The 26825-nt window shown below is 45.8% G+C and overlaps 1 protein-coding gene across 3 annotated transcripts; it reads right to left on the bottom strand.

The window, feature by feature from the left end:
* Window positions 1-681: 681 nt before the first annotated feature.
* Window positions 682-23701, bottom strand: LOC119942264 (trichoplein keratin filament binding). Of its 3 annotated transcripts, none has more exons than XM_038762950.1 (13): window positions 23586-23701; window positions 13307-13502; window positions 11860-12070; window positions 11063-11119; window positions 9807-9875; window positions 9011-9184; window positions 8093-8205; window positions 7535-7601; window positions 6098-6270; window positions 5565-5646; window positions 2522-2707; window positions 1615-1758; window positions 682-798 (listed from the first exon to the last, which is right to left on the bottom strand). In XM_038762950.1, the coding sequence occupies exons 2-13, from the start codon at window positions 13495-13497 to the stop codon at window positions 766-768; spliced, it is 1500 nt and encodes a 499-aa protein (XP_038618878.1). In that variant the 5' UTR covers window positions 13498-13502; window positions 23586-23701; the 3' UTR covers window positions 682-765. The 3 variants fall into 3 exon arrangements, with proteins under 3 accessions (XP_038618878.1, XP_038618879.1, XP_038618880.1); XM_038762951.1 differs by lacking the exon at window positions 23586-23701 and adding an exon at window positions 16338-16390; XM_038762952.1 differs by lacking the exon at window positions 11063-11119 and having other exon boundaries at window positions 23586-23699.
* Window positions 23702-26825: the final 3124 nt, after the last annotated feature.

Here is a 26825-nt window from a genome sequence, read left to right as displayed (position 1 = left end):
GGTCAAAGGGGAAGTCAGCAAAGTCCGCTGTCAATTTAGGCAACTTCAATTAGTCAGTCGATCGTTTTTATTGAGCCCTTACTGCGGGCAGAGACCTGTGCTACGCGCTTGGGGGAATCCAATACCACAGAGCTGTTGGTAGATACGTTCCCTGCCCACGACGAGCTTACAGTCTGGAGGGGGAGACAGACGTGAATAGAAATAAATTAGGGATACGGACATAAGTGCTGTGGGGCTGAGGTGGAGAGGGGCGGTGGAGAAAGGGGGCAAATCCAAGCCAAAGGTGACGCAGAAGGGAGTGGGGGAAGAGGGATTGAGGGCTTAGTCAGGGAAGGCCTCTTGGAGGAGGTGGGCCTTCGATAAGACTTTGAAGGGGCAGAGAGTGACTTCCTGCTATTTCAACTCTCTCCACCTAAATTCAGTGCTTTTAGGCACTGTTTGTTACAGCTAAACAGACGTGGCTGACAGAATATTTTTTTACGGTATTTAAGTGCTTACTATGTGCCAGCTAAGCAGTCTCTACAGATCGTCAGATGGACCCGAGTCCTATTACATCCAACAAACTACCTTTCCCCAAATTTAAGTCGACAGGCTAACCTCCTGGGCCCCTCTGGGGAAAAACTCACGGCTTGAGGTGTCCTAAAACGGTGGCAGCAATGAAAATCTTTTCCCAAGTCGCTGAACACCTGACTCGGTTTATTATCAAAACCACTTACGATGCGACGATCTTGATGTCAGGAGCTGAAGCGCTTTTTGAAATCGGCTTCAGGACCAGGCGGTTTTGGGGCGGCCATAGTGCTGAGGGGAAGAGAAAAAGGAGGGGGAGAAAGAAAACGACATTAGATTTGATTACCCCAAGTCATCAACCCTCAGGCATTGGGATGTACGACTCATTTGCCGTATGCCTGATTTGGGCAGGGAATGTCTCCACCAACTCTGTTGTATTGTCAATCAGGCAATGGCATTTATTGAGCGCTTACTATGTGAGAGCACTGAGCACTGGGGAGAGGAAAATACGACAGAATTAGCAGACACATTCCCTGCCAGGAACGGGGTTATAGTCTAGAGGGGGAGGCAGATGTTAAGATGAATAAACGAGTAATTTATACTACAGAATTTAAAGGTACAGTGCTCTGCACACAGTAAACGCTCAATAAATACGATTGATTGATTGATTGATTAAAGGTATGTACATAAGTGCTACGGGGTTAGGAGTGGGGAAAATATCAAATGTCCAAAGGTCACGGATTTATGTGCAGAGATGACGCAGAAGGGAGAGTGAGCCGGGAGAAGAGAACTTCATCAAGGAAGGCCTCTGTGGGACAACCTGATCACCTTGTAACCTCTCCAGTGCTTAGAACCGTGCTTTGCACGTAGTAAGCGCTTAATAAATACCATCATTATTATTATTATTATTATTACCCGCAGGCCCCGGTATGACCAACATTGGGCCGGGTGCCAGCTTCCAGCGTGGGTGGGCATGGGGAGTGGGAGGGGGGCGAGAGGGGGCCGAGGGAGGCTGAGAAGGTGAGAGGAGTCCAGGGTAGAAGGAGATCCCTCCCAAGGGGCCGTTCTGTGTCAGGACACGGGGCGTTGGCCGGGCGGCGGGGGTACCTTGGGCTGGTAGCCGCGGTCGCTCAAGGCCTTGGCTTCCTGCTGAAGGACCTCGTCCTCCTGGCGCTGGGCCAGCCTGGCCTGCTCCTCCTGGTGCTGCTGCTGGCGGGAGGCCGCCTGCTTCTGACGATTCTGCTCCGCCACCTGGGCCCCGCCGGGAAAAAACAGGCTGGTGGGCATGGGCATGGGCACAGACCCCCAGGGGAGGCGGGGAGGGGAGTCCCCCAGGCACAGACTTCCAGGGGAAGGGGGGGCCGGGGTGGCTCTCGGGAGGGGCTGCGACCAGAACCGGCTGCAAATGGGGCACATTCTAGGGACAGACACACATGCACACACAAAGAAAAGCAGAATTGGCTAACAACAGTATGTATTCTGATGGTGACAGACACATACACACACACACACACACACACACACACACACACACATACTCACCAGCTAGAAGTAGAAGACCCACACACAAACAGACAAACAAGGCTATGAACAGGGCACCCTTTAGAAGAGGGTGACACACAGACACAAAGCCCACACCTCAACAGGCAATCTCTCTCTCTCTCTCTCTCTCTCTCTCTCTCTCTCACACACACACACACACACACACACACACACAGCACAACAGAACTGGCTAACAATAGTACATGTTCTAGTGGAGACAAACACACAGACACACAGACACACAGACACACACACACACCAGCTATCAACTGTGCATGTTGTAGGAGTAGAAGACCCACACACAAACACACACAAACACATACACACACAAGGCTATGAACTGGGCACTCTCTAGATGAGGGACACACACACACACACACACACACAGCAGACACCTCAAAAGGCAATAATGGAAGCCCATTCTACAGGACACGCGCACACTCTCCCTCTCTTTCTCTCAAACTTGTGGTACCTGCGCCTCGAGCTCCTGTTTGCGGGCAGTCTTGAGTTCCGCCGCCTCCTCCTTCTCCCTCCAAGTCAGCTCTTTGGCCTGTTCCAGGTCCCGGAGGAGCTGTTCCCGACATTTTAGGGATTCTTCCTGGGCACGACGATTTTGCTCCATCTTTTCTTGGATCTGAAGTTGCCTCCCTGCCAGGACCTGTCCCCGGTGGGAAGATGAAGATGACATTTTAGAAGGATGGATCGGAGACACTGAAGGCCAAGACTTGCTCTAAGTCACTACAAGTGCCAGGGATCAATTCATCGAAGTTATTTATCGACCGGAAGCTCATTGTGGGCAGGGAATGAGTCTGCTAATTCTGTTGTGCTGTCCTCTTTCAAGCGCCTAGTACAGTGCTCTGCAAATAGTAAGCGCTCGATTAACACCATTCATTGATGGATTGAGCGTTTACTGTACGCACAGCAGTGTACCAAGTGCCAGGGAGAGGACAATTAAACAGAGTTGCAGGCACATTCCCTGCCCACAAAGAGCTTACAGTCCAGAGGGAGAGACAGATATCAATATAAACAGTTTGCGGACATAACAAATCATTTACATATACGACATTTACAGATATGAAGGGTATGTACAAATCTCACTGCAATTAGTTCTGAATTGACAGGAATCAGTCAATGGGATTTATGAAGCGCTTACAGTATGCAGAACTGTACGTTGTTCTAAGCGCTTGGGAGAGGACAACCCAAGGGAAACTAAGTCTGAGCAATACCATCTGGCTTAGAGCTCAAAATGAGATCATAAACCCTTCAGCACTGCCATAGTACCTAGCTTGCTATCTGTTAGGAATATTACTATTACTACTACTACTACTAATATTTCTTAAGCTCTTAATATGTCCCAAGTACTATACTAAGTTCTAGGGCAGATAGAGAGGAGTAGCATAGCCCAGTGGCTAAAGCCTGAGCCTGGGAGTGAGAAGGGCCTGGGTTCCTATCCCGGCTCCGCCACTTGCTTGCTGGGTGACCCTGGGTAAGTCACTTCACTTAATAACGATAATAATGATGGCATGTATTAAGCACTTACTATGTGCAAGCACTGTTCTAAGCGCTGGGGAGGCTGCAAGGTGATCAGGTTGTCCCACGGGAGGCTCGCTGTCTCAATCCCCATTTTTTACAGATGAAGTAACTGAGGCACAGGGAATTTAAGTGCCTTGCCCAAAGTCACACAGCTGAACATTGGCGGAGCCAGTATTTGAACCCATGACCTCTGACTCCAAAGCCCGTGCTCTTTCCACTGAACCACGCTGCTTCTCTAAGGCCTCAGTTATCTCATCTATAAAATGGGGATTCAAACTGTGAGCCCCATTTGGGATGAGGACTGTGATTTGATTTATAGGATTTATTTATATTTATTTATTTATTTATTTACATTTATTGTTTGTATATGTTTGTACATATTTATTACTCTACTTATTTTACTTGTACTTGTACTTTACTTGTACATATCTATTCTGTTTATTTTATTTTGTTAATATGTTTGGTTTTGTTCTCTGTCTCCCCCTTCTAGACTGTGAGCCCACTGTTGGGTAGGGACTGTCTCTGTATGTTGCCAACTTGTACTTCCCAAGCCCTTAGTACAGTGCTCTGCACACAGTAAGCGCTCAAAACGATTTATTTATTTATTTACTTACTTATTTATAGGATCTATTTGATTTATAGGATTTGCCTATATCCACCCCAGCATTTAGTACTGTGACTGGCACGTAGTAAGCACTTAAATACCACAATTAGTATTATACAAGGTTACCCAGCCTGCCCCAAATACAGCTGGCAAGGAGGGAGGGCAAGTATTGAATCTCCATTTGACAGATGGGGTCACTGAGGCGCCGAGAAGTGACTTGACCAGGGTCACACAGCAGACGAGGGTCAGAGATATGATTAGAACCCACGTGTTCCGACACCCAGGCCCAAGCTCTCTCCACTAGGCCACGCTGCTTCTCTAGAGACACCGTCATCATCAATCGTATTTATTGAGCGCTTACTATGTGCAGAGCACTGTACTAAGCGCTTGGGAAGTACAAATTGGCAACATATAGAGACAGTCCCTACCCAACAGTGGGCTCACAGTCTAAAAGAGTCTCACCAGGGAGAACTCAGTCAGCAGAGAGAGGCGAGAACCAGACCTGGCAAAGAGACTCCCTTCCTCAAAAATCTCCAGTGGCTACCAGTCAACCTACGCATCAAGCAAAAACTCCTCACTCTCGGCTTCAAGGCTGTCCATCACCTCGCCCCCTCCTACCTCACCTTCCTTCTTTCCTTCTACAGCCCAGCCTGCACCCTCCGCTCCTCTGCCGCTAACCTCCACACTGTGCCTCGTTCTCACCTGTCACGCAGTCGACCCCCGGCCCACATCCTCCCCCTGGCCTGGAATGCCCTCCCTCCGCACATCCGCCAAGCTAGCTCTCTTCCTCCCTTCAAGGCCCTACTGAGAGCTCACCTCCTCCAGGAGGCCTTCCCAGACTGAGCCCCCTCTTTCCTCTCCCCCTCCCCATCGCCCCCACCCTCCTTCCCCTCCCCACAGCACCTGTATCTATGTTTATACAGATTACTCTATTTTACTTGTACATATTTATTATTTGTTAAGGATGTGCATCTAGCTTTACTTCTATTTATTCTGATGACTTGACACCTGTCCACACATTTTGTTTTGTTGTCTGTCTCCCCCTTCTAGACTGTGAGCCCGTTGTTGGGTAGGGACCGTCTCTATATGTTGCCAACATGTACTTCCCAAGCGCTTAGTACAGTGCTCTGCACACAGTAAGCGCTCAATAAATACAATTGAATGAATGAATCTCATTCAGGATACAGTCTGATCAGTCGCCCTGCACTTCATCCCCCCCAAGAAAGTTTACTGTCTCCCCTTCTAGATTGTAAGCTCATTATGGGCAGGGAACGCGTCTGTTATCGAGTCCTCTCCCAAGCACTCTGCACACAATGAGCGCTCAATAAATATGACTGATTGATTTGCAGAACTCTGGGGTGTGTCTGGGAGAAATTACCTCGTTCATCAGCTTATCTCGGGCTTGTCTTTCTTGAGCCCACTCCTCTTCTCTCTTTTGCCACATCTGTTTGGAGTCTTCCCTGGGGAGACAGAAAGACAGGTGAGGGTAGGCCCGGGGTAACCCCCCTCTGGACTGTAAGCTCACTGTGGGCAGGGAATGTGTTTGTTTATTGTTGCAGTGTCCTCTTCCAAGTGCTCAGTACAGTCCTCGGCACACAGTGAGTGCTCAATAAATACGACCGAATGAAAGATGGTGGGCTCCACCCTCCGAGGGGCAGAAGGGGACAGAGCTTCTGTCCGGTTTTGAGCCTGGCTCGGCCGTGTCTGCCTTGTGCTAGTAATAGTACTAATAATGGCATTTGTTAAGCGCTTACGATGTGCCAAGCACTGGACTAAGCGCTGGGGTGGACAAAAGCAAATCGGGTAGGACACAGTCCCTGTCCCACATCTCAATCCCGGTGTCAATCCCCATTTTACAAATGAGGGAACTGAGACTGAGAGAAGTGAATGAGGGAGCGCAGGGGTCCTCACAGGTAGAGGGTCTGCAGCTCCGCTTCCCGTTCCCTCTCCAGCTGGAGCTGCTCCTCGACCACCTGCTTCATCCAGGCCACGTCGGCGGCCGCCTGCTCCCGCCTGGCGGACACAAGGCGCTGCTCCTCGTCTTCCTTGTCCAGGAGGGCCTGGAGGATGCGCTTGTCCGTCTCCTGTGGGGAGGCATTCCAAAACCCTCCCTCTTATCCACCCGCGCTGGACTTCCAACCCCACCGCTGGCCCACGAGGAAACGAGTCCACTCTTTCATGGGTCTTTGTCCACTAGAATTGGAGCTTGTTGTGGGCACAGAATGGGTCTGTTTGTTCTTCTATTGTCCTTTCACAAGCACTTAGTACAGTGCTCTGCACTGTTACTCTATTTATTTATTTTACTTGTACATAGCTATTCTATTTATTTTATTTTGTTAGTATGTTTGGTTTTGTTCTCTGTCTCCCCCTTTTAGACTGTGAGCCCACTGTTGGGTAGGGACCGTCTCTATATGTTGCCAACTTGTACTTCCCTAACGCTTAGTACAGTGCTCTGCACACAGTAAGCGCTCAATAAATACGATTGATGATGATGATGATAGTAAGCACCCGATACGTACCACTACAGACTGACTTGTCCGAGTCATTCGGAAACTCAGATCTCAGCTCTTTTCCTCCCCACCCCATGATCCAGATGACATCAAGCTGTGCCCGTCACATATCAAGCTGTGTGACTTTGTGCCACAGTGACCTCATCTGCAAAATGGGGATTAAGACTGTGAGTCCCATATGGGACAACCTGATTACCTTATATCTACCCCAGTGGTTGCAACACTGCTTGGCACACAGTAAGCACTTACCAAACACCATCATCATCATTATCATCAAGCGGCTGAACTAGGCTTGGGTCCCATCTTCAAGATCGCCTTAAGCACTAAATAGTATTATTTTTAATAATACTAACTGTACTATTAGCATACTATAATACTAGTATACTATAATACTGTAGTAAATTTTTATTTATTTATTATTTTGTACTATAATATTTTGCACTATAATATACCATTATTATTCTGTACTATTTCCAAATAGTAGTTGTTAAGCGCTTACTATGTGCCAAGAAACTAAGTGCTGGGCAGATACAAGATAACCAGGCTGGACACAGTCTATGTCCAACATGGGGCTCACAGTCTTAATCCTCATTTTAGGGATGAGGGAACTTAGTACAGTGTTCTACACCCTGGAGACTGGAAGCTCCATTAAGGCAGGGATAATGACTACTGACTCTCTCCTTCTCTGCTAAACGCTCAGCACAGTGCCCCACACTCAATAGGCGCTCAGATTCTACAGACGGTGTGATGGATGTCCGCAAGCCCCAGCAAATGCCGTCCCCTAAATGCAGAGGGAACAGCAAATGGTCTGTGTGGGTGCTCTCGAGCCTCCTCTTACCAGTTCCTCTTGGACCTGCTGGCTGTGTCTGCTGAGCTGAGCGTTGAACTGACGTCTCAGATAGCGCCTGAGAACAGAATGGCGATGATTAAGGTGTCTGTTAAGCGCTTACTATGCGCCAGGCACTGTTCTAAGCCCGGGAGTAGATACAAGCTAATCAGGTTGGACACAGTCCCTGTCCCACATGGGGCTTGCAGTCTTCATTCCCATTTTACAGATGAGGTCACTGAGGCCCAGAGACGTGAAGTCACTTGCCCAAGGTCACACAGCAAACACAGGGGGGAGCTGGGATTGGAACCCACTTCTTCCGACTCCCAAGCTCATGTTCTGACCACTAAGCCATGCTGCAAAAAGAGACAGAGACGCATCCTAGGACAGGGGCCGTGTCCAACCCGATTTGCTTGTATCCACCCCAGTGCTTAGTACAGAGCCTGGTACGTAGTAAGCGCTGAACAGATACCACACTATTATTATCCCCTTGGAATCTCGGGGGTCCAGATTTCCACCGCTCGGCAGTGGCTCCAAATACCCAGCCCGGAACCGTGCCCCCAACATTACCCATGCTCCATGTTCTTCCTGTATTCCTCCATCTGTCTCCTCTTTTCCTCGAGGGCTTCCAGTTCCCACTGCTGGCTCAACAAATTCTCCTGCTCCTTCTTCAGTTTCATCGCCTGAGAGTATTCATAATGATAAGCGTACAATAAAGATATTCTATCAATAAGCATTTGAAATAATCTCTCCAGTCTGTAAATGCTCACGGCACTTAAGTACACATCTGTAATTTATTTTTTTTATGCGTGCACATTAACATTTGTCTTCCCCTAGAGACTGCAAGCTGATTGTGGGCAGGGAATGTGTCTGTTTATGGGTCTACTGGACTCTTCCAAGCGCTTCATGTAGTGCTCTGCAAGCAGTGTGGCCTAGTGCAAAGACCATGGGACTGGGAGTCCGAGGTTGTGGGTTCTAATTCCAGCTCCGCCACTGACCAGCTGTGTGACTTTGGGCACGTCACTTGACTTCTCTATGCCTCAGTTCCCTCACCTGTAAAATGGGGATTAAGACTGGGAGCCCCACGTGGGACAACCTGATTACCTTGTATCTACCCCAGCGCTTACAACAGTGCTTGGCACATAGTAAGCGCTTAACAAATGCCATTACTATTATTATAGTAAGCGCTCAATAAATACAACTGAATGAATGAATCAACTTTAAGCACGTTGTGGGAAGGGAATGTGTCTATTTATTGTTCTATTGGACTCTCCCAAGTGCTTCGTACAGTGCTCTGCACATCGTAAGTGCACAATGGATATCACAATGAATGATGATAATAATAATGCCAGGTGGGAATTCCATTCTCCTGGCCCGCTTACCTTCTTAGTCTCCCATAGACCCAGTGGGGTCTTCAGCCTCCCAGCCCACCCCTTCCATTGCTACCGTGTGGGCAGGGGGATCGTGTGGAGAGAACGGGGATTCTACCTCCATCTCCTTGAGTTTCAGTTCTTCCATTTGGTCCCGTAGAGCCTCAGCCAGCAGCTGGTCCTCTGAGCGCCTCTGGGCTTCTTCCGCCTTCATCCGTTCTGACGCTTCTGCTCGGGATGCTTCGTACTCGTTCTCAAAACGCCTGTTCTCTTCCTTCTCGGAAGCTTCTTGCTAAATTGAACCCAAACCGATGGGATTATTCCTTTTCTGGTGGTTTTTGTTAACCGCTTACCACGGGCCGGGCGCTGTACTGAGCCCTGGGGTACGTACGAGAGGTTAGACGCAAGTCCACGTCCCACATGGGGCTCACAGTCTGGACGGAAAGGGTCAAGTCTTAGAAATGGGGACATTCTTAAGTGGCACCCCCCGACCGTCCCCTATTCCCTTCTCCCACAATATCAAACAGAGGAGATCCCCTGGGGGCCGTGACATTTCTAAGCAAAACCCGCCCTGCACTGGTTGAGGGTTTTGTTGTGTTTTTTTTTTAAAAAAAGGTATTTGTTAAATTTTTACACTCTGCCAGGCACTGTACTAAGGGATGGGGGAAAAAACAAGATAATGTGTTTGGACGCAGATCCTGTCCCACATGCGACTCCTGGTCTTAATCGTCATTTTACAGATGAGGGAACTTAGGCCCCCGAGAAGCAAAGTGACTGGCCCAAGGTCACCCAGCAGACAAGTGGGAGAGTCAGGATTAGGGCCCAGGTCCTTCTCACTCCCAGACCTGTACCCTTCCCGCTAGGCCACCCGCTTTTCAGTAGATCGCCGAGAAACCGACAGATCAATACGTTACCTGCTTTTTTCCTTCCACCTGATCGCCCCAGGAACTGATTATATGTTTCTTGTGGAGGTCTGCTTCAATCTGTCGGGGAGGGAAACAGAAAGTCGTCAGAAAGGGGGAGTGTTGGAAGCCAGACCCTCCCGCTTCTGGACGAAAGGTAGGCCCGACGGAGAGCATCAGGAGGAAAGCAGAGAGGAAGGAGAAGGGCCATGGGGCTGAGATCGAATCCCTCCCAATCTACTTCTCAAGGATGTTCCACTGAAGTGAAACCGTCTGGCACCACCAATGGTTTCCTTTCCTCATCATCTCTAGTCACTCTGCCATCTCTACCCTCATCGGCTCTGAAATTCCACTCTCCAATCACAACCTCCTGGCCTTTCTGCTCTCCTGTTTCCAGCCCGAAATCTCCAATCCTTCCGTACCCCCGAATCAACCACTGAAAAGACTTTTCCGTCTGCATCGCTCTCCATGAAAAGGAGCAGCATAAATCCCATCTCCTCCAGACTGATAATGCAGACCTGTCACTCAAACTCTCAGTGAGAGTGATTGACAGGTCTCCAAAGTGGCCATTGAGCACACCGAATCCAGCAGCCTGTGAGTGAAGATGGGCTCGTGGACAGGGAATGCATGTGCCAGCTTTATTACGCCCTCTCCCAAGCACTTAGTATAGTGCTCTGCGCATAGAAAGGACTCAATGAATACCACCGACTGACTGAACTCTGTACTAGAGTCCTCTCCCAAGCACTTAGTCTGGGGCTCTGAACACAGGAAGCTCTCAATAAATACTACTACTGTTAATAATAATTGCGGTATTTGTTAAGCACTTTCTATACGGCAGGCACTGTCCTGAGCCCCGGGGTAGAAACAATATAATTGGGTTTGAAACAGTTCGTGTCCCATCTGGGGCTCACAGTCTTCATCCCCACTTTACAGATGAGTTCACAAGAGAACACATCTGGCGTTCTAGTAAGCAAAATAATGGGTAAAGGGAGGCTACTCTTTGGCAAACACACTACCAGAACAACTTGCCCAAACATTTACTCATCAGCCTGGAACCAGGGCCTTAAATCCACTTAGCTACAAATCTAATTTCCCCTCAGGTCTACAATATAAGCCAGCTCCAGTAAGCGTTCAGTGCAGCACTCTGCACAGTGTAAGCGCTTGAGAAATACGATTGATTGATTGATTGCCATCAACAGAAGGTACGAACGAACGCGTGAGTGAGGCTGACTCAGAAAAGACAACGTTCAAAGGCTGTCTGCTTTCACCTCTCGCAGTTTGGGGTTATTCTTTTTCCAGTGTTCATATAAAAGCTGGTCAGCCACCTGACGACAAAACACAAAGAGTGAAGCGCGCAGCAGGCTCCCGGGGTCACTCGCGGCCCAGACGAGCCAGAGACGGCATCGGAACCGAAAGGCCGTCGGGTGGGACTGTTTCCCGCTCTGCCGATCCCTTCAATGGTCATTATTAAGGTCCCTGCCCTTCTGCTACCGCAACCGTCCAAAAAAGCTCCCTCAGGGAACTTTCCTGCTACTCTCGGCTCCGTGGGTAAAACCGCCCACTTGGGAGATGGGGAAAGAGCGGTGCTCTGAATGAACAGTTGGTTTTCTTACAGAAGGCCGGTCGAGGTTCTTGGAAGATGATCCAATTGCAGGAGGAGGAGAAGAAAGAGGAGGAGAAGGAGAGAGGAGGAAGAGAAAAAGGGAGGAGGAGGAGGAGGAGAAGAGAGGAGAAGAGAGTGAGGAGGAGAGAGGAGAAGGAAAGAGGAGGAAGAGGAGAAGGAAGAGAAGGAGAAGAAAGAGAAGGAAGAGGAGGAGGAAGAGAGAGAAAGAGGGAGAAAGAGATCACTACTCAACACAACTGAGAAGTCTCAATGCCCTGACAGCAGACAAATGGGGCAAATATGGAGTGTGTCACCGGGCAGTGGAGATTCTTGGGAGACTGGCGGTTGTCAACCGGGCCGAGGACCCTGGGACCCCGTCTAGCTCAGACCTAAAGGACAGCTCCCCCCGACCGCCTAGGCTAGCTCTTCTACAAAAAGAAAAAAAAAACTAGAATTAGATACCATCTTCCTCCGTTCTTCCCTTGCAGATTTCAAATTCTCACTTCTCTCTCTGATTTGATGTTCACGTGATTCAAGATTTAACCTCAGCTCTTTCATTTCTTCCGTTAAGAGTTCCTGCTCCTGAAGCAAAAGTTTCTGAAGACGCTCCCTTCGGTCTTCCAAGTTTTTCATCTCTTCCGCCTTCAGCTTCTGACGATGATATGCATCCATGCTACCCAGCGGGCCAAAAAACAAACAAACAAACAAAAAAACAGATTACCAAAGATCAGAGACATCATTCTTTAACAATAATAACAATATAATAATAACTGTGGCATTTGTAAAGCACTTACTATGCACCAAACACTGCACTAAAAGCTGGGGTCGATAAGATATCATCAGGTTGAGTACAGTCCCTAGCATCATCATCAATCGCATTTATTGAGCGCTTACTGTGTGCAGAGCACTGTACTAAGCGCTTGGGAAGTACAAGTTGGCAACATATAGAGACAGTCCCTACCCAACAGTGGGCTCACAGTCTAAAAGGGGGAGACAGAGAACAAAACCAAACACACTAACAAAATAAAATAAATAGAATAGATATGTACAAGTAAAATAAATAAATAAATAAATACATACATACATAAATAAATAGAGTAATAAATATGTACAAGCATATATACATATATACAGGTGCTGTGGGGAAGGGAAGGAGGTAAGATGGGGGGATGGAGAGGGGGATGAGGGGGAGAGGAAGGAAGGGGCTCAGTCTGGGAAGACCTCCCACATGGGGTTCACACTCTTAATCCCCATTTTACAGATGAGGTCACTGAGGCCCAGAGAAGTGAAGTGACTTGACCAAGGTCACACAGCAGATGTGTGGCAGAGCCGGGATTAGAACCCAGGTCCTTCTGACTCTCAAGCCCACACTCTACCCACTAAGCCATGCCCCTTCTCACAAGAAAATGGAGGTCCCACTAAGAGCTTGGGAGCCTATATAACACAGTTGGTCGACACATTCCCCTACCCACAACGAGCTTACAGTCTAGAGAGTGTAAACCACTCTCTAGAGTGGTTTACAGGGAAGACTGTTAAAGGGAAGCAGCGTGGCTCAGTGGAAAGAGCAAGGGCTTTGGAGTCAGAGGTCACGGGTTCGAATCCCGGCTCCACCACAAGTCTGCTGTGTGACCTTGGGCAAATCACTTAACTTCTCTGAGGTTCAGTGACCTCATCTGTAAAAATGGGGGTTAAGACTGTGAGCCCCACGTGGGACAACTTGATCACACTGTATCCCCCCCAGCGCTTAGAACAGTGCTTTGCACATAGTAAGCGCTTAACAAATGCCATCACTATTATTATTATTATAAACCATTCAGCAGACACAATCCCCTTCCATGAGGTGCTCATTAGGTAGCTGAGGGAGAAAGACATAAAAGCCACCCTGTTCTCTGCCCCTCCGGGTGGTTACCTCTGCTGATAAGATCGCCGGGAACTCCACTGGGCCTGCTTCGAGCTGAAGATGTCGGAGACTCGGAAGTAGCGACTGTTGGCATCCCACTGGCGCCGAAAGCAGGCCTCCTGATCGCGGCGGCGCAGCATCTGGCGTTGGAGCGCCCTGCCATGGTTTTCCCAGCAGAACGGGAGCGTAGGCAGGGCCATCTGGGCTACAACAAAGACCAACAGGAAAAACTGTACACTTTGCTCACGTCGCACAAGCTTAACCGGAGAAGTTTGCCAAGAAAAAGTGCGTTGTAGCGGGGAGAGCCCGAGGGCCTGGATTCTTGTGCCAACTCCGCCACAATAATAATAATGGTACTTGTTAAGCACTTTCTGTATGCCCAGCACTGTTCTAAGCACTGGGGTAGGCATGAGTTACTATTAGTGATAATAATGGTGGTATCTGTCAAGTGCTTACTGTTTGCCACGAACTATTTTAAGCAATGGGGTAGATACAAATCATTACAACTGGGGTAGATACAAGTAATTATAATAATAATTCCAGCGCTTAGTACAGTGTCTGGCACAAGGCAGGTGCTTAACAAATACCATTATTATTACATTACATTATCACAATATACATTACTGTATATATACATATATATTTATTATTCTATTTATTTTATTAATGATGTGTAGATACCTATAATTCCATATATTTATATTAATGCTTGTCTACTTGTTGTCTGTCTCCCTCCTTTTAGACTGTGAGCCCATTGTTGGGTGGGGATTGTCTCTGTTGCCGAACTGTACTTTCCAAGCGCTTAGTACAGTGCTCCACACACATAAGCACTCAATAAACATGCCTGAATGAATGAATATTACCCCATTGCTTGTATCCACCTGAGCGCTTAGTATGGATCGTGGCTTAGAGAAGCAGCGTGGCTTGGTGGAAAGAGCACCAGCTTGAGAGTCAGAGGTCATGCGTTCTAATCCCGGCTCTGCCACCTGTCAACTGTGTGACTTTGGGCTAGTCATTTAACTTATCTCTGCCTCAGTTCCCTCATCTGTAAAATGGGGATTAAGAATGTAAGCCCCATGTGGGACAACCTGATTACCTTGTACCTCCCCCATCGCTTAGAACAGTGCTTGGCACATAGTGAGTGTTTAACAAATACCATCATCATTATTACTATTATTACAGTGTCTGGCACATAGTAAGCACTAAACAAATACCATTATTATTATTATTACAGTGTCTGACACATAGTAAGCACTTAAATACCATCATTATTAGTAGCAGTATTACAGTGTCTGGCACATAGTAAGCGCTCTTAGAACAGTGCCTCAGCGCTAAGAACAGTGCCTTTCACATAGTAAGCGCTTAATAAATGCCACCATTATTATTAACAAATACCATCATTAGTATTAGTATTAGTATTACAGTATCTGGCATAGTTAACACAAGTGCTTAACACATACCATCATTATTATTATTTCAGTGTCTGGCACATAGTAAGCGCTTAACAACTACCATTATTATTAGTAGTCGTATTAGTGTCTGGCACATAGTAAGCACTTAAATACCATTATTATTATTACAGTGTTTGACACATAGTAAGCACTTAAATACCATATTAGTAGTAGTAGTAGTATTACAGTGTCTGGCACCTAGTAAGCGCTCTTAGAATAAGTGCCTCAGCGCTTAGAACAGTGCCCTGCACATAGTAAGTGCTTAATAAATGCCATCCTTATTATTAACAAATACCATCATTATTATTAGTATTAGTATTACAGTGTCTGGCACATAGTAAGCGCTTAACACATACCATCATTATTATTATTTCAGTGTCTGGCACATAGTAAGCGCTTAACAAATACCATTATTATTAGTAGTCGCATTAGTGTCTGGCACACAGTAAGCACTTAAATACCATTATTATTATTATTATTACAGTGTCTGACACATAGTAAGCACTTAAATACCACATTATTATTATTAGTAGTAGTAGTATTACAGTGTCTGGCACATAGTAAGCACTTAATAAATGCCATCCTTATTATTAACAAATACCATCATTATTATTAGTATTAGTATTACAGTGTCTGGCACATAGTAAGCGCTTAACACATACCATCATTATTATTATTTCAGTGTCTGGCACATAGTAAGCGCTTAACAAATACCATTATTATTAGTAGTCGCATTAGTGTCTGGCACATAGTAAGCACTTAAATACCATTATTATTATTATTATTATTACAGTGTCCGACACATAGTAAGCACTTAAATACCACATTATTAGTAGTAGTAGTATTACAGTGTCTGGCACATAGTAAACGCTCTTAGAACAGTGCCTCAGCGCTTAGAACAGTGCCCTGCACATAGTAAGCGCTTACTAAATGCCATCATTATTATTAACACATACCCTCATTATTATTTTTAGTACTACTACAGTGTCTGGCACATAGTATGGAAAAAGCACGGGCTTTGGAGTCAGAGGTGATGGGTTCAAATCCCGGCTGCGCCAATCGTCAGCTGTGTGACTTTGGGCAAGTCACTTAATTTCTCTGTGCCTCAGTTACCTCATCTGTCAAATGGGGATTAAAACTGTGAGCCCCCCTTGGGACAACCTGATCACCTTGTAACCTCCCCAGCGCTTAGAACAGTGCTTTGCACATAGTAAGCGCTTGATAAATACCATTATTATTATTATAGTAAATGCTTAATACTATCATTATAATTACTACAGTGTCTGGCACATAGTAAGCGCTTAACAAATACCATCATTATTCTGGCACTTAGTAGGCGCTTACCAAATACCACTGTGATTATTATTACCCCAGGGCTCAGGATGGTGCCTGGTACATAGTACGCACCTAGATACCATAATAAAATAAAATAAAGGGAGTTGCTAGAGGTCTCCTGACACTGAGAGGAATTAAACCGGGCAAAAAGTAGAATGAGGGGATGGCGGGAAGGGAATGGCATTAAAATCTAAGGAGAAGAAGCAGCCAAGAGGGTCCAAGGAGGAGGATGGAGGAGGATGCGGGAAACTCACCGCATCCGACTCCCCCGCGGCCTTCCGCCTTCTGAAGCCTCCCGCGCCAGGCCCGTAACCATGGAAACAAGGGGGCGGGATGGACCGCTACGGGCCGCAGGGAGGGACACATCGCTCACAAACGCGTTTTTTACGTATACAGAAAGGGGCGGGGTCATGGCTACGCACGCTCAGGCGCTAATACGTCATTACGTCACTCTCTCCACCCCGCTCCTTCTTCTTCATTCATTCATTCAATAACATTTATTCCTTCCTTCATTCATTCAGTTGTATTTATTGGGCGCTTACTGTGGGCAGAGCACTGTACTAAGCGCTTGGGAAGTACAAGTTGGCAACAGATAGAGACGGTTCCTACCCAACATTAGGCTCACTGTCTAGAAGGGGGAGACAGACAACAAAACAAAACATGTGGTCAGGTGTCAAGGCATCAGAATAAATAGAGGTAATGCTAGATGCCCATCATTGACAAAATAAATAATAAATACGCACAAGTAAAATAAATAGAGTATTAAATCTGTACAAACATATATACAGCGTGGCTCGGTGGAGAAGACCATGGGCTTTGGAGTCAGAGTTCATGGGTTCAAATCCCGGCTCTGCCAATTGTCAGCTGTGTGATTTTGGGCAAGTCACTTCACTTCTCTGTGCCTCAGTTACCTCATCTGTAAAATGGGGATGAAGACTGTGAGCCCCCCGTGGGACAACCTGATCGCCTTGTAACCTCCCCAGCGCTTAGAACAGTGCTTTGCACATAGTAAGCGCTTAATAAATGCCATCATTATATACAGGTGCTGTGGGTGGGGGAATGAGGTTGGGCGGGGGGATGGGGAGGGGGAGAGGAAAGAGGGGGCTCAGTCTGGGCGCTTACTGTGCGCAGAGCACTGTACTAAGAGCTTATAACTACCCCAGAGTTTAGAACAGTGCCTGACACAAAGCACTTACCATCATTATTATTGCTATTATTATCTACCCTAGCGCGTAGAACAGTGCTTGACACATAGTAAGCCCTTACCAAATACTATTATTATTACTGTCATTATTGATTGAATGAATGATTGATTGATTGAAAGACATGGATCCCTCAGGGCCAGATTCAGGATCCATCCGTTTACAAGACTAGCGTTCACGCTAAGAACAGTGCCTGGCACATAGTAAGCGCTTAACAAATACCACTATTATTATTATTATTAGTGCTTAGAACAGTGCTCAGCGCTTATAACAGTGCTTTGCATATAGTAAGCGCTTAATAAATGCCATTATTATTATTATTATGATAAAGCCCAGGTAGTCTGGTGGAGCAAGGAGCCGTGCAATTTCTCCTTTGTCCACCAGGGGGCAGTTTCTAAACCAGCATAGGGTTTGGCTAGAAAGCAGTCATTCAGTCCTATTTATTGGACGCTTAGTCTGTACCTAACGCTGTACTAAGCGCTTGGGAGAGGACACTATAACAATAAACAGATACATTCCCTGGCCACAACCAGCTTAGAGTCTATGTTCTAGACTGTGAGCCCACTGTTGGGTAGGGACCGTCTCTATATGTTGCCAATTTGTACTTCCCAAGCGCTCAGTACAGTGCTCTGCACACAGTAAGCGCTCAATAAATACAATTGATTGATTGATATGATAATAGTATTTAGTCAGCACCTAAAGTGTGCATAGCACAGAACTGAACCCTGAAAAAGAAATCAGTCAGTCCGCCTATCGTATTTATTGAGCACTTACTATGTGTAATGGAAATGGAGGAGAATTATCATCATCATCATCAATCGTATTTATTGAGCGCTTACTGTGTGCAGAGCACTGTACTAAGCGCTTGGGAAGTACAAGTTGGCAACATATAGAGACAGTCCCTACCCAACAGTGGGCTCCCAGTCTAAAAGGATTAGGAAAAGGAGAATTAGACACAGTTCCTGGCCCTCAAGGGGATCCCTCGAAATTTTCCAAACTGGTGCCCAAGCAATGATACTTACTGAGCGCTATGTCCAAAAGCACTGTACTACGCTCCTGGAGAGTGCAGTACAATGGAGTGGGTAGACAATTCCTTCCCTCAATTCCCCAATCTAGGGAATTGATTCAGTGCGTAGGGAGTGTCCAAGTTTCAGCACCTAAATATTGTTGTATTGCACTTTCCCAAGCGCTTAGTACAGTGCTCTGCCTGCAGTAACCACTTAATAAATATGATTAAACGAATAAATGAACCTGAACTTTGCAAGCCGAGCTTTTCTTGGAGGCAACTTCCCAGTTCCTCCTTAGGCCCCGAAGAAACAGTTCTGAATCCATCACTGCCCTTGTATATTCTCTTTTTTTTATGTTGTGTGTTAAGCACTTACTACACGCTAGGCACTGTACTAAGTACAGGTTGGAAACAGTCCATGTCCCACATGGGGCTCAGAGCTTTAATCCCCATTTTACAGATGAGGTAACTGAGGCAACAGAGAAATGAAGTGACTTGCCCAAGGTCACATAGCAGATAGGAGGTGGAGCAGGGATTAGAACCCAGGCCCTCTGTCTCATCTTCATTGCCATAATTATCATAAAATTTTGCCAGCTCACGATACGCCCAGCCCCAAACTCCAGGATAAAGCAACTTGGTTTTATGAGCCCAGTTCTGGTTTTGTTTTTGTTTTTTTGTTTTTTTAACACCTCCTCAGCCCTAGTCAAAAGTGAAGCGTGTCCTAGTGGATAGAGCCCGGGCCTGGGAATCAGAAGGTCATGGGTTCTAATCTCAGCTCCATCACTTGTCTGCTCTGTGACCTTGAGCAAGTTACTTCACTCCTCTGAGCCTCGGTTACCTCATCTGTAAAATGGGGATTGAGACTGTGAGCCCCATGTGGGACACGGACTGTGCCTAATCCAATTACCTCGTGTCTACCCCAGTGCATAGCACAGTGCCAGGCACATAGTAAGCACTCACTAAATACCATTATTATTATTGTTATTACTGTTAACCCAAATAAATAGATTGGCTAGAAGTGATCTGGCTTTTTACACATCAGACCCCCAACAGATTTTAAAACAAAGACTTGAAATTAATCAGCAGGAAAAATACTAATGAGTCTTGGGCTACTAAGTGCATGAACTTTTGACCCACCTAATTAAGTAGCAGCAAACAAAGAGATGAATAGAAGACAAAGACAAATTCTGCCGAGACAGGATCTCAGCTAAAACAATACAAAGGAACTAAATTCAGACGAGTCAAGGGCTACTGAAAACATAAAGTTCACTGAAACAATTCTCCTTTTCCATTCTCTGTCCCAGGCAAAATTCCCCTTTTTTTCCTAATTTCCCAAATTTCCTTCCCCTAATTAAACCCTCTTTCCCCCTGCTCGGTCTCCCTTCTGTGTTGTCTCTGCCCGTGGATCTGTGACCTTTGGACATCTGATATTCCCCCCAGCCCCAACTCCACAGCACTTATGTACATATCTTTAAATAATATATTATAAATTAATTATTCGTATTAATGACTGTCTCCCCGTCTAGACCGTAACCCGGTTTTGGGCAGCGAACGTGTCCGCTAATTTTGTTACAGTGTACTCTCCCAAGCGCTTAGTACAGTGCTCTGCACCTAGTAATCTCTCAATAAAAAACATTGATTGATTGATTATTTGAGAAGCCCCACGCAGGAGGCAGACTGTGTCTGAATTGATTATTTGAATCTGCCGCAGCCCTTAGTACAGGGATTGGCACCTAGTAAGTGCTTAACAAATGCCACAATTATTAATAGAATATTTTAAATGTATTTGTTTAACACTCATTACAGGCAAGCAATATTCTAATCTCCGAAGGAGATACAAGTTAATCAGGTTAGGCACATCCCCTATTCTATATGGGGTTTGAAGTCTAAGTAGGAGAGCAGGATTGAATTCCCATTTTACAGCTGAGGAAACTGAGGCAACATAGAGGCGAAGTGACTCACCCAAAATAATAATAATAATAATGACGATTTTTGTTAAGTGCTTCCTATAATAATAATAATAATGATGGCATTTATAAAGTGCTTACTATGTGCAAAGCACTGTTCTAAGCACTGGGGAGGTTACAAGGTGATCAGGTTGTCCCACGGGGGGCTCACAGTCTTAATCCCCATTTTACAGATGAGGTAACTGAGGCACAGAGAAGTTAAGGGACTTGCCCAAAGTCACACAGCTGACAATTGGCAGAGCCGGGATTTGAACCCATGACCTCTGACTCCAAAGCCCGTGCTCTTTCCACTGAGCCATGCTGCTTCTCTGCAATAATAATAATGGCATTTATTAAGCGCTTACTACGTGCAAAGCACTGTTCTAAGCACTGGGGAGGTTACAAGGTGATCAGGTTGTCCCACAGTGGGCTCACAGTCTTGATCCCCATTTGACAGATGGGGCAACTGAGGCACAGAGAAGTGAAGTGACTTGCCCAAAGTCACACAACTGACAATTGGCGGAGCTGGAATTTGAACCCATGACCTCTGACTCCAAAGCCCGTGCTCTTGCCACTGAGCCACGCTGCTTCTCTGCTTCCTATGTGCCGAGCACTGTTCTAAGGGTAGGGGTATAGATACAAGGAAATCAGGTTGTCCCACGTGGGGCTCACAGCCTTAACCCCCATTTTACAGATGAGGGAACTGAGGCCCAGAGATGTTAAGTGACTTGCCCAAGGTCACACAGCAGACAAGTGGCGGAGCAGGATTAGAACCCACAACCTCTGACTCCCAAGCCCGTGCTCGTTCCACCGAGCCACGCTGCTTCAGACACACAGAAGGATAATAATAATGAAGGCATTTATTAAGCGCTTGCTAGGCGCAAAGTATTGTGGCAGGGCTGGGATTAGAACCCAGGTCCCATGCCAGGCCCAGGCTCTTTCCACTAGTATTAATCATAGTAATAATTATGGTATTTGTTAAGCGCTTACTATGTGCCAAGAACTGTTCTAAGCCCTGGGGTAAATACAAGATAATTAGGTTGGACGCTGCCCATGTCCCACATAGGACTCTGTAGAAAGTAATTAATAAAATTGCAGTAATTGAGCTGACACCACCATTCTGTGGAAACATAGGCTTAGCAGAAGTATTTATTTTATTTTGTTAATATGTTTTGTTTTGTTCTGTCTCCCCCTTCTAGACTGTGAGCCCGCTGTTAGGTAAGGACCGTCTCCATATGTTGCCAACTTGTACTTCCCAAGCGCTTAGTACAGTGCTCTGCACACAGTAAGCGCTCAATAAATACGACTGAATGAATGAATGAATGAAAGTTAACTACCATTTTGAGGAGCAAGGAAGAGAACTTTCAAAATACCAGGGTGAAAAGTCCCTTCTGGGTTAGAAAATCCTCTGTAACTGCTGAATTTTACTGCCGACCATTGAGAATGTGTCAACGAGCTCTGGGGCCTAAAATGACCTTATCTGGGAATCAGGATGCCTATGTGAGTGATTGAAATGTCAATATAAAGGGGAGGCGCCTATTGTTTGGGTGTAAATGTAACTGAAAAAATGTCCGGGGGTCCTCCACTAATCACCTTGGGAGGTGTGATGTGGGACCTTTGGCAGAATAAATCTGGGAGACAGTCTGAATCATGTACTTTTTTTTTTGTTAAGCGCTTACTACTTGCAAAGCATTCATTCATTCATTCAATCGTATTTATTGAGCGCTTACTGTGTGCACAGCACTGTACTAAGCACTTGGGAAGGACACTGTTCTAAGCGCTGGGGATGTTACAAGGGGGGAGCTCACAGTTTTAATCCCCATTTTACAGATTAGGGAACTGAAGCCCAGAGAAGTGAAGTGACTTGCCCAAAGTCACACAGCTGACAATTGGCGGAGCCGGGATTCGAACCCATGACCTCTGACTCCCAAGCCCGGGCTCTTTCCACTGAGCCACGCTGCTTCTCACTGACCACATAAAGTCATGCAACGATTCAGAGTCGCAGCCTCCATTTTACAGCTGAGGTAACTGAGGCCCAGAGAAGTGAAGTGATTTGCCCAAGGTCATATAACAGACACGTGGAGGAGCTGGGATTAGAACCCACCCTGGAGGAAGGAGGTAATCAATCAATCGATCGTATTTATTGAGCGCTTACTGTGTGCAGAGCACTGTACTAAGCGCTTGGGAAGTCCAAGTTGGCAACATATAGAGACAGTCCCTACCCAACAGTGGGCTCACAGTCTAAAAGGGGGAGACAGAGAACAAAACCAAACATACTAACAAAATAAAATAAATAGAATAGGTAAGGAACTGAATCTAAGAGCTATTCGATTCCCTTGGAACCTGATTTCCTTTGCCCCAGTTCAATCCATCAATCAATGGTATTTATAACTCTTTTCAATTGTACTCTCCCAAGCACTTAGCACAGTGCTCTGAACACAGTAAGCGCTCAATAAATACCATTGCTGCTGCTGCTGACCTACCCCAGCACTTAGTAGAATGTTTGACACATAGTAAGTACTTAACAAATAGCATAATAATAATAATAGTGATATTACATTATACTTTCCCAAGTGTTTACTGTTGTATTGTATCTTCCCAAGCGCTTAATACACTGTTCTGCACCCAGTAAGTATTTAATAAATACAATTGAAAGAATGAATAAATGAAGTGTTTGGTACAGTGCTGTGCACACAGTAAGCAGTGTGGCCCAGTGGACAGAGCCCGGGCCTTGAAGTCAGAAGGACCTGGGTTCTAAATCCGGCCCCGCCACATATCTGCTGTGTAACCTTGGGCAAGTCAGTTCCCTTTTCTGTGCCTCAGTTGCCTCATCTGTAAAATGGGGGTTAAGACTGTGAGCCCCATGTGGGACGGGGACTGTGTCCATTCTGATTATCTTACATCTACCCCAGTGCTTAGTACAGTGCCTGGCATATATTAAGTGCTTAATGCCATTTAAAAAAAAAAGTAAGGGTTCAACCCATTCATTGAGTGCTTACTGTGTGCAGAGCACTGTACTCAGCATTTGGGAGAGTATATAAATACCATTGATTGATTAATCATTGAAGTCCTCTACTACAGACTTGGACGGGTTTCAAGGGGAGGTGATTAATTCCTAATTTCCAGGTTGAAGCTGTCCTAGGGGTTAAGAGCCTTTAACCAGACTCTTGTGTGACCCCCAGAGCTGTGGACAGGACAGACTAAGGCTCAACTACCCCCCAGGATCTTTGAGGCTAACGATGGCGGAGTCACCCCTTCCCTTTCCACGTTATTTTTCATTTTTTTTTAACCATTTCTCCTCTCCTTCCCTTGTCGGCCCTCCAACACTCTACCCCTGGGGGATCTCACCTTCTTCTATCTGTTGAAGCCTGATTTCCTCAGGGCCCGGGCTCTCACCAACTGCGACTGGTGAAGGCGAAGGTGGACACAGAAATCTGCTTTCCTTGCGTCCCTCTATGACCTAACAATCTACAGACATTTGACCCTTCCTCCGTCTGTTGAAGTCTGGTTTCCTCAGGGTCCGGGGCCTCACAAACTGTACACAAAAATTAGCTATTCTTGTGTCCCTTTGTGACCTAACAATCCCCGCCTGTTGAAGTCTGGTTTCTTCAGGGTCTGGGCCCTCACGTACCTTGTGAGGCATTGGGCGAGCTTGGAGTTGGATCCAACAGTTGGCTATTCTTGTGTCCCTCTCTGAACTAACCATCTACTGCCATTCGACGCTGATAATAATAATGGTATTTGTAAAGCAATTACGTGGGTCAAGCAGTCAGTTAATCAATCAATCAATCGTATTTATTGAGCGCTTACTGTGTGCAGAGCACTGTAGTAAGCACTTGGGAAGTACAAGTTGGCAACATATACAGTCCCTACCCAACAGTGGGCTCACAGTCTAAAAGGGGGAGACAGAGAACAAAACCAAACATACTAACAAAATAAAATAAATAGAATAGATATGTACAAGTTAAATAAATAAATAGAGTAATAAATATGTACAAACATACATATAAAGCGCTTACTCTATATCAAGGATTGTAATAATAATAATGGCATTTATTAAGCACTTACTATGTGCAAAGCACTGTACTAAGCACTTGGGAAGTACAAGTTGGCAACATATACAGTCCCTACCCAACAGTGGGCTCACAGTCTAAAAGGGGGAGACAGAGAACAAAACCAAACATACTAACAAAATAAAATAAATAGAATAGATATGTACAAGTAAAATAAATAAATAAATAGAGTAATAAATATGTACAAACATACATATAAAGCGCTTACTCTATATCAAGGATTGTAATAATAATAATAATAATGGCATTTATTAAGCACTTACTATGTGCAAAGCACTGTACTAAGCACTTGGGAAGTACAAGTTGGCAACATATAGAGACAGTCCCTACCCAACAGTGGGCTCACAGTCTAAAAGTTAATCGTATTTATTGAGCACTTACTGTGTGCAGAGCACTGGACTAAGTGCTTGAGAGAGGACAATATAACAATATAACAGACATACATACTCCCTGCCCACAGTGAGCTTACAGTCTACAGGGGGAGACAGATTAATAGAAATAAATAAATGACAGATATGGACCTAAGTGCTGTAGGGTGGGGAGGGGGATGAATAAAGGGAGGAAGTTGGGGCAACACAGAAGGGAGGGGGAGAAGAGGAAAGGAGGGTTTAGTCAGGGAGGGCTTCTTGGAAGTGATGGGCCTTCAGTATGGCTTTGAAGAATCAATCAATCAATCGTATTTATTGAGCGCTTACTGTGTGCAGAGCACTGTACTAAGCGCTTGGGAAGTACAAGTTGACAACAAGGGGAGAGTCATCATCTGTCAGATATGAGGAGGGTGTTCCAGACCACAGGCAGGACTTGGGCAAGGGTTTGGTGGCGAGATTACCTCCTCCCGCCTTACCTCCTTCCCTTCCCCACAGCACCTGTATATATGTTTGTACATATTTATTACTCTATTTTACTTGTACATATCTATTCTATTTATTTTATTAATATGTTTGGTTTTGTTCTCTGTCTCCCCCTTCTAGACGGTGAGCCCACTGTTGGGTAGGGACCATCTCTATATGTTGCCAACTTGGACTTCCCAAGCGCTTAGTACAGTGCTCTGCACACAGTAAGCGCTCAATAAATATGACTGATTGATTGATTGAGATAGAGGAGATTGAGGTACAGTGAGAAGCGCTGTTCTAAGCGCTAGGGTAGATACAACCTAATCAGATTGGACACAGTCCCTGTCCCACGTGGGGCTCACAGTCTAAGTAGGGCGAAAGCAGTTATTAAATCCCCATTTGACAGATGAGGAAACTGAGGCACAGATAAATTAAGTGAGTGGCCCAAGGTTACCTGGCAAACAATCCACAGAACTGGGATTAAAACCCAAGTCCTCCACAGGCCTGTGCTCTTTCCACTGGGACATATGGCTTCTCCAGGAAGCCTTCCCTGACTAAGCCCTCCTTTCCTCTTCCACTCCCTTCTGCGTCGCCCTGACTTGCTCCCTTTCTTCATTCCTCCCTCCCAGTCCCACGGCACTTTATGTCCGTACCTGCCATTTATTTATTTCTATTCATGTCTATCTCCCCTTCTAGGCTGTAAGCTTGTTGTGGGCAGGGAATGTTTCTGCTTATTGTTCTGTCCTACTCTCCCAAGCACTTAGTAATAATAATAATGGCATTTATTAAGCTCTTACTATGTGCAAAGCAGTGTTCTAGGCACTGGGGAGGTTACAAGGTGATCAGGTTGTCCTACGGGGGGCTCGCAGTCTTAATCCCCATTTTACAGATGAGGTAACTGAGGCACAGAGAAGTTAAGTGACTTGCCCAAAGTCACCCAGCTGACAAGTGGCGGAGCAGGGATTTGAACCCATGACCTCTGACTCCAAAGCCCAGGCTCTTTCCACTGAGCCACGCTGCAGTGCTCTGCACACAGTAAGCGCTCAATAAATACAGATAAATAAATGAATGATAAATGAAATCTGATTTAGGAAAATTGGGGAATTCCGATTTGCTACTGAGTTTCTAGACTGTGAGCCCACAGTTGGGTAGGGACCGTCTCTATATGTTGCCAACTTGTACTTCCCAAGCGCTTAGTACAGTGCTCTGCACACAGTAAGCACTCAATAAATACGATTAATGAATGAATGAATTGCTTGGGTGACTGAATAACACTCAACTTTATTGTGCCTCTGTTTCTTCATCTGTTAAATGGGGATTCAATCCCTGTTCTCCTTCTTATGTAGACTGTGAGTCCCATGTGAGACAGAGATTGTTTCCAAATTGATTAACATCTATCTACCCCAGTGCTTGACACAGAGCAGGTGCTTAGCAAATAAAATTATTATTATTATTATTCAGCATTCTATTCTCCAGCCCTGTCATGGGACAATCAGTCAATCAATGATGTTTATTAATAATAATAATAATGATGATGATGATGGTATTTGTTAAGCGCTTACTATGTGCAAAGCACTGTTCTAAGCGCTGGGGAGGATACAAGGTGATCAGGTGGTCCCTCGTGGGGCTCACAGTCTTCATCCCCATTTTACAGATAACTGAGGGCCAGAGAAGTGACTTTT

This window comes from Tachyglossus aculeatus, chromosome 21 (assembly GCF_015852505.1).
Source record: "Tachyglossus aculeatus isolate mTacAcu1 chromosome 21, mTacAcu1.pri, whole genome shotgun sequence".
NCBI classification, from domain to species: Eukaryota; Metazoa; Chordata; class Mammalia; order Monotremata; family Tachyglossidae; genus Tachyglossus; species Tachyglossus aculeatus.
This window is presented reverse-complemented; position numbering and strand designations above follow the sequence as displayed.